Consider the following 17145-nt stretch of genomic DNA (forward strand, 5'->3'; position numbering starts at 1 on the left):
GTGGTGGTAGAATCCCTGTGTGTATTGTGGATATGTGTTTCTGTTTGTTGTAAAGAGGGTTTAGAGTTCAAAGCGGGAGATTTTATGATAATTGGATGAATATGTTTTCTTCTATTGAGTGAGAGAAGATATTGGCAGAGAAGGTGGGAGTGGAAGAAGGAAAGCTTGGTGTTGCTAGGGCTGGTTTCTAGGGCTTTGAGCAGGCTATTTTTGATGATGTATTTATTTGCAAGACTGCAACTCAATTCAGGAAAGATTCTTATTGTTAGAGCTTCACAAATTTCCACCAATTTCAGGCACACTCAAAGATTCTGCCTCCGCGGCCCCACAGCGCTAAAGAACAGCACCAAGGCAAAAATCCCGGGAGTGCAGTTTCTTCCCTTTCCCTGTTCCTTCTGTCCGCAGTGCTGACGTAATCCCGCCAGATCGCTAATGGCCTGCTCTGGAGTTTGTCTGTGATACCACCCAGCTGCAGCGCCAAAGATGCATGCAGTTTGAGCTGTGGGTCAGGGGAGTACCTGCTAGTGACCTGTGGTCCCACTCTCTGTGACAAAGAAAAGCACAAAGTCTCCCAGTCTGACTCCAGTCTACTCTGTGACCCGCTGGGAGGGGAGGGAGCTACCTTTCCTGTCACAATAGTAAGTTTTCCTCCAAATCTCAGCGGAGGTTTCCGTGCTGCAGCCAACCCCCAGGAGACCCAAATTACCTCCAAAAACTCAAGATGAGCTGCTGGAGGCAGGTCTCTGCTGCTGTCCACCGGAATATTAGAGTGGTCGCTGGTAAGCTGTTATAAGGTGTCCTCCCTTTTGGCTCGGGGATCTCAGGTGGGTGCCCTAGCTCAGCGCACAGTGACTGCTCCAGAAGAGTTTCCAATGCCTCTCTCAGGTGCCCATCCGTCCGTCCTCCTCCAGTAGCTCTTTCCCAAATAATCTCTCTGTGCCTTTCCTCTAATTCTGCTCTTGTGTGTTTGATGTACTCTGAATCTGTGAGCTGTTCAGAGCAGTGAAATTCCTAATTTAAACTGTTGTGGCTTGTTATTCAAGACCTTAGATGCCAGAGGGATCAAGCGTGCTGCTCACTGGCTCGACTCCATTTTGAACTCTCATGTATTTTTTTTAGCAAATGTTTACTGAGCATCTACTTGTTCTCGTCAGGTACCATCAAGTCAGTTCCGACTCATAGTGACCCTGCATACAACAGAATGAAACACTGCCCACTCCTGTGCCATCCTTTCAATTGCTATGCTTGAGCCAATTGTTGCAACCATTGTGTGAGTCCATCTCATTGAGGGTCTTTCTCTATTTCCAAGCATGATGTTCTTCTTCAGGGACTGATCTCTCCTGACAACGTGTCCAAAGTAAGTGAGGCAAAGTCTCACCACTCTAATTTCCAAGGAACATTTTGGCAGTACTTTTTCCAGGGCAGATTCATTCCTTCTTCTGCAGTCCATGGTATATTCAATATTCACCAACACCATAGTTGAAAGACACCAGTTGATGACCAAGTACTCTCTGTAGACAGCACTCACAAAAGATGGAACCAGTCCTTTACTGAAGGAGAATCTGGGTGGTTCGTCACAGTGTCCATCACAGGAATTATTTAACTGGTCCCCCAGAACAATTTTTACTGTTACAGATAATGCTGAAATAAACATTCTTAGAGGTATGTTTTAATGAACATCTTTGAGTTTTTTCCCTTTAGGTTAAATTTTCAGGATTGGAAATGGGATTGTTGCTGTTGTTAGGTGTTGTTGCATTGGTTCTGACTCATCGCAACTCCATGTACAACAGAACAAAAGACTGCCTGGTCTTGTACCATCCTCACAATATTTTCTGGTTTTGAGTCCATTGTTGCAGCCACTGTGTCAATCCATCTCATTGAGTGTCTTCCTCTTTTTCACTGACCTTCTACTTTACCAACCATGATGTCCTTCTTCAGGAACTGGTCCCTCATGATAACATGTACAAAGTAAGTGAGGAACATCTGGCTGTACTTCTTCCAGGACAGATTTGTTCATTCTTCTAGAAGTCCATTGTCCATTCAATATTCTTCACCAATACCATAATTCAAATACATCCATTCTTCTTTGATCTTCCTTATTCATTGTCCAACTTTCACCTGCATAGAAGGTGATTAAAAATATCATGGCTTGGGATCGGTGCACCTTAGTCTTCAGAGTGACATTTTTCTTCTTAACACTTTAAAGAGTCTTTTGCAGCAGATTTTCCCAATGCTACTGCCTCAGAAACCCAAGGAGGGCTCGCTATGAGTGGGGGCCGACTCAATGGCACGTAACAACAACAACAATAGTGCCATGGGCATCGATTGTGAATCCAAGTAAATTGAAGTTCTTGACAACTTCAGTGTTTTCTCCATTTATCAGTTTTTGGTCCAGTTGTGAGGATATTTGTTTTCTTTATGCCAAGGTGTAATCCATACTGAAGATTGTAATCTCTGATCTTCATCAGTAAGTACTTCAAGTCCTCTTCACTTTCAGCAAGCAAGGTGTGTCATCTGCATATCACAGGTTGTTAATCAATCTTCCTCCAATCCTGATGCCACATTTGTCTTCATATAGTCCACCTTCTCAGACTATTTGTTCAGTATACAGAGTAAATATTATGAAAGGATTCAGCCCTGACACACCCCTTTCCTGATTTTAAACCATGAAGTATCTCATTGTTCTCTTTGAATGACTGCCTCTTGATCTATGTACAGGTTCCACATGAATGCAGTGAAGTGTTATGGAATTCTTATCTTTCAAAATGTTATCCATAGCTTGTTATGACCCACACAGTCAAATGCCTTTTCATAGTCAAGAAAATACAGGTAAAAATCTTTCTGGTATTCTCTTCTGTTAGCCAAGATCCATCTAACTTCAGTAATGACATCCCTTCTTGCAGGACCTCTTCTGAATCTGGCTTGAATTACTGTTGATATACTGTTGCAACTATTTTTGAATTATCTTCAGCAAAACTTTACTTACATGTGATATTAATGATATTATTAGATAATTCCTGCATCCTGTTGGACACCTTTCTTTGCAATGGGCACAAATATGGATTTCTCCCAGTAGTATATGGTCAGGTAGCTGTCTTCCAAATTTCTTGGCATAGATGAGTGAGCACATCCAGTGTTGCGTCTGTTTGTTAAAACATCTCAACTGGTATTCTGTCAATTCCTGGAGCCTTATTTTCCACCAGTGCCTTCATTGCAGCTCGGGCTTGTTCCTTAAATACCATCAATTCTTGATCATATACCACCTCCTGAAATGATTGAATATTGACCAGCTCTTTTTGGTATAGTGACTTTGTAGTCTTTCCATCTTCTTTTGATGATTCTAGCATTGTTCAATATTTTTCCCACAGAATCCTTTAATATTGCAACTTGATCTTGAATATTTTTCTTCAGTTATTTCAGCTTGAGAAATGACAAGCATGTTCTTCCCTTTTGATGATCTCATCTCAGCCCTTTTTGCACATTTCATTATAATTTTCCTTTTACTTCTCAAGCCACCCTTTCAAATTTATTGTTCAGCTCTTCTACTTCCTCATTTCTTCCATTTCCTTTAGCTATTCTACAGGAGCAAATTTCAGAGTCTCTTCTGACATCCATTTTGGTATTTTCTTTGTTTATAATGATCTTTTGATTTCCTCATGTATGATGTCCTTGATGTCATCCACAACTCATTCTGTCTTCTTTCATTAGTCTTCCGTGCATCAAATCTATTCTTGTAATGACCTTCAAATACAGGTGGAATATACTAAAGATTGTACTTTGGCTCTCATGGACTTGTTTTAATTTTTTTCAGCTCAATTGCTTGACTACTGCTGCCATGGGCATTGATTGTGAATCCAAGTAAAATGAAGTTCTTGACAACTTCAATGTTTTCTCCATTTATCAGTTATTGGTCCAGTTGTGAGGATATTTGTTTTCTTTATGTCAAGGTGTAATCCATACTGAAGACTGTAGTCTTCTCTGATCTTCATCAGTAAGTGCTTCAAGTCCTCTTCACTTTTAGCAAGCAAGGTTGTGTCATCTTGAACTTGCATATGAGAAATTTATGGTCTGTTTCACAGTTGGCCCCTGGCCTTGTTCGGACTTATGACAGAGTTTCTCCATCATTTCTTTCCACAGATGTGATTGATTTGATCCCTGTATATTTCATCTGGTGACATCCATATGTATGGTCACTGTTTACGGTGTTGAAGAAAAATATTTCCAATGAATAAGTCATTGACCACGCAAAATTCTGTTATGCAATCACTAGCATAGTTTTAATCATCAAGGCCCTATTTTCCAGCTACCAATCTTTTTCTTTGTTTCCAACCTTCACATTCCAATCACCAATAATTATCAATACATCTTGATTGTATGTTTGATCAATTTCAGACTGCAGAAGTTGGTGAGGGGGGACCCTTCAATTTCTTCATCTTTAGCATTAGTGGTTGATGCATAAATTTGAATACTTATAATAACTAGTCTTCTTTGTAGGCATATGGATATTATCTTATCAATGACAGAGTTGTATTTCAAGATAGATGTTGAAATGCTGTTTTTCCTGAGGAATGGGACACCATTCCCCCTCAAGTTGCCATTCTCAGAATAGTAGACCATATGTTTGTCCAATTCAAAATGGCCAATACTAATCCATTTCAGCTCACTAAGGCCTAGGTTATTGATCTTTCTTTTTTGATGACTTCATACAGTCCATGTTATGATTATTAATGGATATTTGCAACTGTTCCTTCTCATTTTGAGTTGTGCCACATCAGCAAATGAAGGTCCTGAAAGTTTTATTCTATCCATGTCATTAAGATCAACACTACTTTGAGAAGGCAGCTCTTCCTCAGTGGTACTTCGAGTGCCTTCCAATCTGACAGGCTCATCTTCCAGCAGTATTTCAGAAAATGTTGTACTGCTATTCATATGGTTTTTACTGGCCTTTTTTTCAGAAGTAATTTGCCAGTCCTCCTTCCTAGTCTGTCTTAGTCTGGAAGATCTACTGAAAGCTGTGTTGTGCCCAGATCTTGAATCCCCAAAAACCATCAAGGAGCCGATTCCACTGCAAAAGCATAGGGGTTGTTTATTCAAGCTCGAGCTCGGACCCCCAACCGTCACCAACACAGCGGTTTAGGATTGAGAGCCCCGAACTCAGGGGTAATGGGGTTTTTATAGAAATGAGGAAGTCTTAATTAGAAAATTACAGGATTGGTTGACATCTTTCAAGTTGCTAGTTGTCTTTTCTTGATTGGCTTTGTCTAGTGGCCTGAGGCTGCAACGGTTACTTTAAGCTTTGTACTTTTCTGTCGTTTGCTGATTGGTTGTTACTAAGGGGAAACAGGGGGAAGAGTAGTCTTTGCAGTTTTTCTAGTAACTGAAGCATGCAGTACGTGCTAAAGTTTCTTGTACTAATGGTTACCTCCTTAAAGCGGTTACATACTGAGTATGGGGCATAATTTTAAATTATGTCTTTGTATTTTCACATCTTACATTCCTCCCTTTCTCTTGGTACTAAACTCAATCATGAGTTTACTGAGTGTTATTATATATCTGGTTATAATGTATTGTACTAATACCTGAATTTTTTTGGTGGAGTGGTCAATACTGTTGCTTAAGGACTATGAGTTGTACAGAGCTTACTCTATCTTTTACAAAGTTGATTAATCTGTTTAAAATATAAGGATCAACTGTTAATAAAATTAGTCTTATTATAACTGGTCCTGCGAGGGTAGATAATAGAGATGTTAGCCAGGAAGAAGAGTTGAACTAATTTTCATACTATTCTTGGTTTGGGGCACTTTTTCTTTCAGGGGTATGTGTTTCTTTCAGTAGCAGGTCTTCCTCAAGTAGCAGTCAGAGAGAGTTCTGCCTCTAGGAGGCCTCTTTCTGAGCCCAGAAGGGTGGTTAAACTAGTTAATCACAGTATCAGAACTCTAAGTACCTGAGAGAGAGTGGGAATCTCCCAGAACATTATATTGTGCCATGCCCAACAGAAATAACCCAGGTGGATAGCTTCAGTAATCAGGAGCTCCTCAGTTGCTCATAGAAAATTTCACCTTGGAGTTTACAAAGACTTATGGGTAGAATAGTCACATTAAGTAATTTACTACACCGCAGGCTACCCGCTGGCTTTTCTAGCTATTTTTTTTTTTATATATATTTTAAAAATTCACATCCCCTTCACCATCAGTTTAAAAATAACCACACCTATGAGCTCTGGTAGCATAGTGGCTAAGGCACTTGACTGCTAACCAGAAGGCTGGCAGTTCAAACCCACCAGCCACTCCTCGGAAGGAAGGTTGGGCAATCCTACTTCCGTAGTGATACTGCCTCGGAAACCCAAGGAGGGGTCGCTATGAGTCAGGGCTGACTCGACAGCACATAACAACAACAACAACATGAAAGTGTGTAAGCCAACCACTTCATACTTTTATCTCCCCTCCATTTTAAATAGCCAATTTCTAATTTGCCCATCCCTATTAAACCAGTACTCTGAGGAGATAAGCATGGTCTTTTTTCTCTGGAGAATCTTCTGTTCTGCTTGGAAACTTTAGGCATGTGGATCCATAAACAGGCAAAGTCCAGCCTAGCACAAGTCATTAAATTGCAGCAACTTAATACCAGTTGTGTTAATTATTTTCCTTTTCATTTGGTCAGGTTCTGGTCAGCTCAGCCCTAGCCATCCCAGCTAGGTCATGGGTACCAGCTGCCAAGTCTGGGAGTCACACTCTTCCCTTCACTTCAGACCAGCCAGCACCTTCTCTCACATCTTTAGTCCTCAGGGACTATTTCAATGTTCGTGGGCTCACAATTCATTGCACTTAAGACCAGCCAGTTCTTCCTCTCATCCCCAGCCTCTGGGCCTAGGTCAAAGAGTACCAAACTCAGCCTGTTTCTTCTTCGCTGCACTTCCCCCACTTCCACTCAGGTGAATTCAGGTGGTCACAAGTAAGTAACATACAAGTCTACTACTCATTGGCTTTCTTTAACTTTCAGTCCTGGAGGTGTTTCTCATGGACCATGACTTTTTTGCCTTGATGGACCCAAAATCTATTTGCTTGCTCGAAATTTAAAAAGCCAGTTATTTTTTTAATTTTTTTTTTCTTCAGGTAAATCTTCCTTTCCCTCAGTAGTACTGGGTGGGGCTCAGGTTTTTTACTTAAATTCCTAGTAGTCTCTACACACAGGGTTTAAAACAAAAGCCTATGTTTCTGCTGGGCAAATTCTATTTCTTTTTTTAACATATCCAATCTTGTATTGGCTGAAGGCGGACTTACACGCTTTCTGTTACTCACACAACTTATAATTATTTTTAATGTACAAACAGGTAAAAAATATTCAATAGCTATAGTACATTCAGATAAATACATAATCTAAAATACATAATCTTTTTAAAGATATTCCAGGTTCATTTCTTCACCTTGATTACTATTTCATTCTATACAAATGGCTGTGGGCCTTTGGCTGGGTGTAACCAAAAGCCCTAGCCTCTGGATCAATTACTTACTTTAAGAGATAACACTAAAGAAAGTAACTATTTAAGAATCCAAAGTTTCACCTCCCAGGCCCCTTCCTTTCTTTTACAAAGTCTGGTGCTTCTATGAGTCTGGAGCTACTGGAAATTAAAAGAAAACTATATTTTACTATTGGATTACAGAGGAAGATGATGCTAATAATAAATAGGAATCTAGTTTCTCATTTCTAGGTTTGTGAATTTCTGATGTAATTATTTCTACAGACATGTGATATAAGGGAAACTAAAGTTCTGCCTTCTATTCTAGTACCATTTTTTTTTACATGTACCAAATCTTTGATTTGTATATCTTTTCTTTTACTTTACTGGGTTATCTTGAAGGACAGGATTCTTTCTACTCCTTTTCAAATAAGCTTAGAGCCTTTGGAAAGAATTTAAACTACTATTATTACTCTAATCTAGTAAACACATTAAAACAAGATAATCTTGAGCTTAGTGAATTTTCTAAAAACTATCTTTTTTATGAGATTTTTAAAATGGGGATAAAGGCCACACTGGTCAATCACTCTTACTAACATCCTGATCTTTCAGAATGCAATAGAGTCAGCACTCTGAGTGTGTTAAAGTTAAGACAACAGTCAATGGAGGCCCTGGGAACTGCACACTTCTGTAAAGGAGGGAACTCCATTATGTGCACTTCCCTCCAGGGTACACTTCTTTCACTAACTGTTTTTCCCAAAGTTCCCACCATTTCTCTCCTGGGTTTGATAATTCACTGTAGTGGCCACACAGAGCTCACAGATTATGGGGTTTAAGAGGAAAGCACTTGATTACAACTCAAGTTCAGGAAGAACACTCAGTCTCTCTCTCAGCCCACCATCCCTCAGCTAAAAGTCTCTCACAGTCTCTTTCCCAGCAGTGCTGGTCCTTCGGTATTTTACTCAGCAATGCATGTTTCTTGTATCTCTTTCCGGGGCGCTCTCAGTTCTTAGAAGCGGCCCTGAGACTTCCCATTAGAGTCTGACGGTACACCCGGAGTCTCTCCTTACCTTTAGTCGTGTTGTAGTCTCAGTTAGGACGGGTTAAGGGGAAGGTGGCATTAATTACATTTACATTAGTAGTGGGCTGCCTGTTATCCCCTGAGACAGATTTCCGGGTTTCTATCTGGATCCTCTCACATTCCTCAGTGGTGAATAAAATCTGGAGGAGTTGTCGACAATCATTCCAGGTAGGCTGATGAGTAAACAAAATAGTCTCTAGGAGGTCAGTTAAATTTCTGGGACTGTCTGAAAATTTAGCATTCTGAGTTTTCCAATTATACAGGTCACTAGTGGTAAAAGGCCAATGGTGAAGTTGCTGATTGCCAGTTGCGTCTGCGGGCCCTGCAGCCCGCAACGGCAAGACAGTGGAGTCTGCTGGTGCACTAGAGAGGGCTGCACGCTGCTTTCTTCCATTGCCGGCTGCCGGACCTGCGGCTGCCATTGCCCCGCCGCCGTCCAGCACTTGGGGCAGTGCACCCTCTCCAGCTGCAGTACCTGCTGAAAGGGTTTGATAAGGAGGGGGAAAAAGGAGTTCTTTTTCCGTCCCACCCTGAAAGACTGGGTAGGTCGGTGCCAAAGGTTAGACTTCAGGTTCTTTCTTCAGCAGTTTTTCTAGTAACTGAAGCATGCAGTATGTGCTAAAGTTTCTTGTACTAATGGCTACCTCCTTAAAGCGGTTACATACTGAATATGGGGCATAATTTTAAATTATGTCTGCATTTTCACATCTTACAGCTGTTCACTATGGATGACCCTACTGATATTTGAAATAACAGTGGCATAGCTTTCAGCATCACAGGAACATACAAGCCATCACAGTATGACAGACAAGTGATAAACAATGGGATTAAAATTATATATTAATATATTTAAAAAATATATTTTGATAAATTGCCTTTGAAAATGGTTATGTAAAAAAAATACTTACACAAATTTGCAAGGCCATCAGCAATACCTTACATTTTATAATGTAATACTTTGTGGCCTACTGTTTTAAGTCCATAAATTTATGTCCTACTTTTATCCCTTTTAACTATACATTCAAGAGTAGAGTGTAGCCTGCTGACTATCTGCTGCCTATCGATTCTACTCACTACGACTACAGGTCTTCCTCTTCTGGGATACCCATGCTCCTACCCTACCCATTTGGCTTTTTGGGGTAACTACGCAACACTCAGGGCAGTGGTTAAAGCGCCTGACTACTAATTCAAAGGTCAGAACCCGCCAGGTGATCCATAGAATTAAGATGTGGCAGTTCGCTCCTGTAAAGATTACAGGACTAAATGGTGCCCGGCTACCACTGTCAACCACTCAGAGGGGGATCAGTGCAGGAGATCCTGGATAAAGTGGGAGAACAATGTGGAACAAAATTCAAAACAACAAACATAAAAAAGACCAGTTTTGCTGGTCTGATAGAGCTTGGTGAGACCCCTGAGACTATAGCCCTTAGTTACCCTTCAGGTCTGGAACTGAACTCACTCATGTGGCTTCCAGCCAAATAACATGTATATGGTGACTTTTACATCAGGTAGATACACTCCTTGGAGCTCAATCGTGAGAGAAGGGCAGTGTTTTGCACAGGGAGCAGCTGGGGGTGGGGTAGTGCTTGGGCGGGAAGGACAAAGGGAAGAGGTAATTATGGGGAGAAAGTGGGAAGAGAGCTGTTACACCATAGGGAATTGCATTGTTTTAATGTCATGAAACAAAATGTTTATGAACTGCTGTATGGAAAATGAATTTGCTCTGTAAACTTTCACCCAAATCACAATAAAAACTTTTAAAAAATAAGAAAAAGATTACAGCCTTGAAAAACACTTATGGGGCAATCCCTGCAGGGTTGCCATCACAATGACTTGATGATAATGGTTTGGTTTCATTTGCTTGTTTGTTTTTCACCCAGAATGACTTAATGAGGAGTTTCGCTTGTTTTTTGTAAACTCTCTACACTAGGTTCAAATTCTCCCTCCATGATGCCTTCCCTGACTACCGTGCTCCTAGTGCTTTCCCTGCTCTAAATTCCTTGGCTCCTTCATATACCCACATCCTTTATCCCTCACTCAACCCATTACATGTATCTTGTTACTTCACATGTAAGATGTGAAAATGCAAAGACGTAATTTAAAATTATGCCCCATACTCAGTATGTAACCGCTTTAAGGAGGTAGCCATTAGTACAAGAAACTTTAGCACGTACTGCATGCTTCAGTTACTAGAAAAACTGCAAAGACTACCCTTCCCCCCGTTTCCCCTCAGTAACAACCAATCAGCAAATGACAGAAAAGTACAAAGCTTAAAGTAACCGTTGCAGCCTCAGGCCACTAGACAAAACCAATCAAGAAAAACAACTAGCAACTTGAAAGATGTCAACCAATCCTGTAATTTTCTAATTAAGACTTCCTCATTTCTATAAAAACCCCATTACCCCTGAGTTCGGGGCTCTCAATGCTAAACCGCTATGTTGGTGACGGTTGAGGGTCCGAGCTCGAGCTTGAATAAACAACCCCTATGCTTTTGCAGTGGAATCGGCTCCTTGATGATTTTTGGGGATTCAAGATCTGGGCACAACACACACTTGTCAGATGTCCACCATTCTCATGTTCTGAATTCTTATCTCATCTCCCCAAATAGTCTACAACAGTGGTTCTCAGAAGAAGATAGTCCCCAGAACAGCAGCATCTGCAACACCTGGACCATAATTAGAAACGTAAATTCTTTGGCCCCACCCCAGACCTACTGAATCAGAAACTGACAACAGGATCCAACCCTTTGTATTTTAACAAGTCCTCCAAGCAATTCTGATGCATGTTAAAGTTTAAGAACCACTGGTCTATAAATGGTTTAAGGGTAAGTATACAATGGTGCCACTCACACACAGTACATTCCTTAAGACTTGATTAACTGATTTTAATTATATTACTAGCTAATGCTCTGGGAGGAGTTCTGGTGGTGTAGTGCCTAAGGCATTTGACCACTAACCAGAAGGCTGGTTATTCAAAACCACCAGCCACTCCTTAGAAGGAAGGTTGGGCAATCTACTTCCATAGTGATGCTACCTCAGAAACCCAAGGAAGGGTCTTTATGAGTCAGATCCAACTTGATAACAGTGCATTTTTGTCTTTAATGCTCTGGTGGTGTAGTGCCTAAGGCATTTGACTGCTAACCAGAAGGCTGGGGGTTCAAACCCACCAGCCACTCCTCAGAAGGAAGACTGGGCAATCTACTTCCTTAGTGATACTGCCTTGGAAACCCAAGGAGAGCTCACAAAGAGATCTGACTCAAGAGCAGTGAGTTTGGTTTTGGTTACTGTCAACTGAATGCCTACTATGTTCTCAGAAATACAGTTAGTGTACAATTCACGTGCATCCTTTTTTTATGTTCCTTGCAATAATCCCATGGGGTATTAACCATTAGTATTCCTAATTTGCAGATGAGTAAACTGAGGCCCATGGATGTTGTTGTTGTTGTTATGTGCCATCGAGTCGGCCCCGACTCATAGCGACCCCTCCTTGGGTTTCCGAGGCAGTATCACTACAGAAGTAGATTGCCCCATCTTCCTTCCGAGGAGTGGCTGGTGGGTTTGAACTGCCAGCCTTCTGGTTAGCAGTCAAGTGCCTTAGGCATTATGCTACCAGAGCTCCCTGAGGCCCACGGATAGATTAACTAAAATATCCTAAGTTTAAACAACTAGTTCAAGTATGAATGTTAGAGCCAGGATTAAAACACAAGCAGTGGGACTCCAGTGCCTTTCTCTTAATTACTATGCTGTATTGTCCCTGATTCTACGGTGAGTGTATAGGCATCTAGACTTTTCTATACTTGTTGCTTTTAAACCAGCAGCTAATATAAGAAAAATAGACCCTTCCTGCTCTGGATGATGACGGTGGACAGAAACAGTAGGATAATCTCTGTAGCTTCATGTTTTTCAAAAAGTTTTTACATACTTCAACTGTCTAGAGGAGAGGTTATTTACTGGGGTCCCATAAATAAGCAACAGGGAATTTGAAACCCCTGAAATTGTGTGTGAAAATATGTGTGTATGTGTCCAGATTTTTATAGTTCTCCTCAAATTATCTAAGAAACTATTGACCCAAAATTATTACTAACCACTGCTCTTGGGTCTGTGGTCATAGAACTAGAAAGAACATTAAACTTACTGCCATGAAGTCAATTCTGACTCATAGTGACTCCCACTGGGTTTCCAGGGCTGTAAATCTTTACAGAAGCAGATTGTCTCATCTCTCTTCCCCAGAGTGGCTGGTGGATTTGAACCACCGACCTTTTGGTTAGCAGCCAAATGCCTTAACTACTACACCACCAAACCTCCTAAAAAGAGCATTAAAAGAAACTCAAACTCACTGCCATTGAGTTGGATCCGACTCATAGCGACCCCTCCTTGAGTTCCTGAGGTGGTATCACTACAGAAATAGATTGCCCAACCTTCCTTCCCAGGAGTGGCTGGTGGGTTTGAACTGCCAGCCTTCTGGTTAGCAGTCAAATGCCTTAGGCACTACACCACCAGAGCTCCCAAAATGAGGATTAGGGGATGCAAAACTTGGCCTGGGATAGGTGCCAAACAGGCTGCATTAGAATCGCATAATCCTTTACCTGAACTGGACCTTGGAATCTGTATGTTTCAGTGCCTCCAATGATTCCGATGCACACACAGATTTTAGAATCAGTGTTCTGGTCCAGTGGTTCTCCAGAGTACATCAGAATTCCCAGCAGAGCTTGCTAAAACTCAAACAGCTGGGCCCCATCCTTAGTATTCCTGATTAAAGATGTCTAGAGCAAAGCCTGATAATTTACAAAAGTTCCCAAGTGATACTGATGCTGTTGGTCCTGGGCCCACACTTCAAGAACCACTCTCCTAGCTCAAACTCCATAGTAAAGATGAATAAATTGAGGCCTGGAAGGAGTTGATAGATTTTTCTAACATGAGCTTTCTTAGAAATAAATAAAATGTTTCTTACCTGTTTCTGGCAGCATCAAGGAATCTACTTTTTTGCTTTCAGATTATTGCAAATATAACTATATAAAACTGAACTCGAGAGAAATTATGCTTTTCCATAGAGTGAAATCATCCGACATCAAGGCTATCCCTATGAGGAGTATGAAGTTGCAACTGAAGATGGGTATATCCTTTCTCTTAACAGAATTCCTCAAGGCCTAGTGCAACTTAAGAAAACAGGTATGATTCACCCTATGTCATGCCAACAAGGCAGTCTTCCCTTGCAGCAGTGATTTCTTTGTGATTTGTGTGGAGAGAAGAGTCTGGGTTCTTGGTATAGGCTGGGGCCCAGTATTGGGGCCAGCGAATGGCTTCAGTTTTCCCTTAATTCCCATCACCAACACCCACACCCCTGTTAATTATCTCAAATGTCATAAAGTATTTGCTTCTCAAAAACACCTTCAAGAACCCATTCCTTGCTTCCCTGCTAGCACTTAGCCCTCACCCTTGATCTCTCCTAGATAAATATCTAGGACAACCACTGATGGAGTCCCTTAAACAGCTCACATCAGCCCCTGCCCATGAAGAACCAAACTCTAACGTGGCCTCTAGTGCTCACCCTGAACACGCCTGTATTCCTAATTCAAATAGTTCTTTAAATATTTACAATGTTGCCTGTTGTTGTTGTTGTTATGTGCCGTCGAGTCAGCCCCAACCCATAGCGACTAATGGATTTTTAAGAGCCAGAATCTTCAATTTTTGCTACTTGTTCCCATAATTCATATAACTTTAATTTTTTTATATTGAATTTTCAGCTACTGCTGTCCTTCTAAATAAACCACCTTCCTCACCATCCTCCATTTCTACATTGATGCTCTATTCCTTTTAATACTCTAGCTCTACATTTATAGCGGCAAATAAGGTAATCACAGACATTTAATTTTTTCTCATGTTCTTTCTATATGCCAGGTATTATACTGAGTGCTTTATTTGCATTAGTGTCATTTAACTTTCATAATAAGTCTGTGAAGAAACTGCCACTCACAGAGGTTAAGTAACTTACCAGAAAGTATGTGCTAATACTTGGTTGTTGTTGTTGTTGTTATGTGCCGTCGAGTCAAACCCGACTCATAGCGACCCCTCCTTGGGTTTCCGAGGCAGTATCACTACAGAAGTAGGATTGCCCAACCTTCCTTCCGAGGAGTGGCTGGTGGGTTTGAACCACCAGCCGTCTGGTTAGCAGGCAAGTGTCTTAGCCACTGTGCTACCAGAGCTCCCAGTACTTGGTAGTATGTGGCAACACCTGCAATCAAATCCAGATCTGTCGGCCACTACAACCCATGTTCTTAATTTATGACCAGAAAATCCGGGCAGATGTATGCTATTGCAATTTGGTTGTAAAGAAGCTTCAGGATTCTAGTTTATCCCAATTTATTCTTGGGCAGCTTTATGGAAAAAAAAAAAACCTGTTTGTGTGTACACCAGCTGCACACGTTTGGGATGCTTCCACTGTGCTGCCCTTGAACTTGGAATTCCTCATCTGAACTGCTGTTTCAACAGACACCAGCATGTCTTGCCCAGACCCTTCTTTTGAGCTTACTCTGTGAGTGGTCCTTCCTCAACCACCCTATTCAAAAAGGCAACCTGACTTCTTGAGATCTAACATGTTACCCTGCTTAAGTCTTAGTACTAATCGCCTTCTGATATGATAGGTATTTGCTTGCTTGTTTGTCTGTCTCTCCTGACTAGAATGTAACTCAGCAGTAGCAGGGACTTCCCATTTTTGTTTAAGGCTATATTCAGTGCCTAAAAGAGTGCCTAGTACGTTTTTCCAGTTGTTGTCAATTCTGACTCATGATGACTCATGTGAGTAAGAATAGGACTGTGCTCAGTGGGGTTTTCAATGACTGATTTTTCAGAAGTAGATTTGTCAGGTCTTTCTTCTAATATGGCTGTGGGTAAATTCAAACCCCCAATCCAACCTTTCAGTGAGCAGCTGAGCATAGTAACCATTTATACCACCTAGGAGCTCTGGTGGCCTGGTGCCTAAGGCATTTGACTGCCAGCCAGAAGGCTGGCAGTTCAAACCCACCAGCCACTTCTCGGAAGGAAGGTTGGGCAATCTGCTTCCGTAGTGATACCACCTCGGAAACCCAAGGAGGGGTAGCGATGAGTGAGATCCAACTCAATGGCAGTGAGTTTGGTTTTAGATTCCGCCCCCCCGGACTCGTAGTACATACGATCAATGAATGAATTTTATGTAAACAAATGAATATCTTTGGGACACTGAGATAACTTTCCACTAAGCCCTACAAGGACCAGGAGGATGGACAAGCCATCAGCTCTTCCTTCCTTTCCTCTCCATGCCAGCCAAGCAGTCTCCATCCCAGCCAAGCAGTCCAGTGACTGCAGCAGTTCCTAAGCATCGAGTCACCTGTAACCACTTTCTTGAACGCAGCTTATTTTCTCACATCCTTTTACTTAAACTGTTGACTGCTTACACCGGAGTTTGGTGTTCAAAGACTCAGCCCTCTTCGTGCAGAACGACCCCCCTCTAGTGGCTGATGATGTTCCTGCAGTCCCATGCACCCCACCCAAGGGGGAAATGAGCCAGCACTGAAGGAAAAAGGAAGTTTTATCATTCATTCAAAAAAAACGATCGATCAAACTCATGCTGAAAACAAGTCCTAAACACTGAAAACTGACTATAATATAAGCTTGTTATGATAGCCTTTTTGTCTTACTTCATTAAATAATCACGATTTTACATCAAGAAACAAAATTGTCTGAGGCATCGTCGAAAATGGCAGCATTTTAAAGTGTAGCACTTACACACTCGCCTGCTGGCTATAACTAGATGCGATCCACACACTATGATGTTTAACATGGTATGAATGAGCCGGTTACCTCACTGGGTGGACCAAAGATGCAAATAACCAAGCTGGGCCAGGCTGGTCCCAGCCATGAACATGTCCTAAGGATGCCACAGGGTGGCGCTGATCCTCTGGCAAAACTGGTGTTTTGACATCTGGTGTTGCCAAAACAGGGACCACCTCCCTGAGGGCTAACAGGATTAACTAGAAGACCAGCTATTAAGGAAGACCTAAAAGGAGCTCTGGTAGCATAGTGGCTAAAGCACTTGACAGCTAATCAGAAGGCTGGCGGTTCAAAACCACAGCTAATCAGAAGGCTGGCGGTTCAAAACCACCAGCCACTCCTCGGAAGGAAGGTTGGGCAATCCTACTTCCATACTACCTCGGAAACCCAAGGAGGGGTCAAGAAGCGGTCACTATGAGTCGGGGCCGACTTGATGGCACATAACAACAACAACAACAACAACAAAATAGCCCCACTGACTTCTTTCCTCCTGGTCCTGTGCTCATAGCCCTCATAGCCCTCAATGACCTACACATTTTTCTTCCCAGAGGGATAAAATAGCCCAGATCCAGATGAGTTTTGTAGAAAGATCTGTGTCCTACAAGTCTACTTGTAATTCAGAGGTTGATCTACTCCTTTATAATAATAATAAAGAGAGTTACAATCTAATAGAGTGTACAGCTGTCAGGTGGCATGCCAAAGGGTTGTTGTTGTTGTTAAGTGCCATCGAGTCGTTTCCAACTCATAGCGACCCCATGCACAGCAGAACGAAACACTGCCCAATCCCGCGCCAGCCCCACAAT

The 17145-nt window shown here is 41.7% G+C and overlaps 1 protein-coding gene across 1 annotated transcript in view; it reads left to right on the forward strand.

The window, feature by feature from the left end:
* Positions 1–17145, forward strand: part of LOC103199718 (lipase member M) — a 42365-nt gene that overhangs the window by 9453 nt on the left and 15767 nt on the right. The window contains exon 2 of the mRNA XM_007944050.2: positions 13588–13705. Within this exon, the coding sequence (XP_007942241.1) occupies positions 13588–13705 (118 nt within the window). The remainder of the gene's footprint in view (positions 1–13587; positions 13706–17145) is intronic.

The sequence above is a fragment of the Orycteropus afer genome, unplaced genomic scaffold (genome assembly GCF_000298275.1).
Source record: "Orycteropus afer afer isolate SDZICR_OR568_19922 unplaced genomic scaffold, OryAfe1.0 scaffold00118, whole genome shotgun sequence".
Taxonomy (NCBI): domain Eukaryota; kingdom Metazoa; phylum Chordata; class Mammalia; order Tubulidentata; family Orycteropodidae; genus Orycteropus; species Orycteropus afer.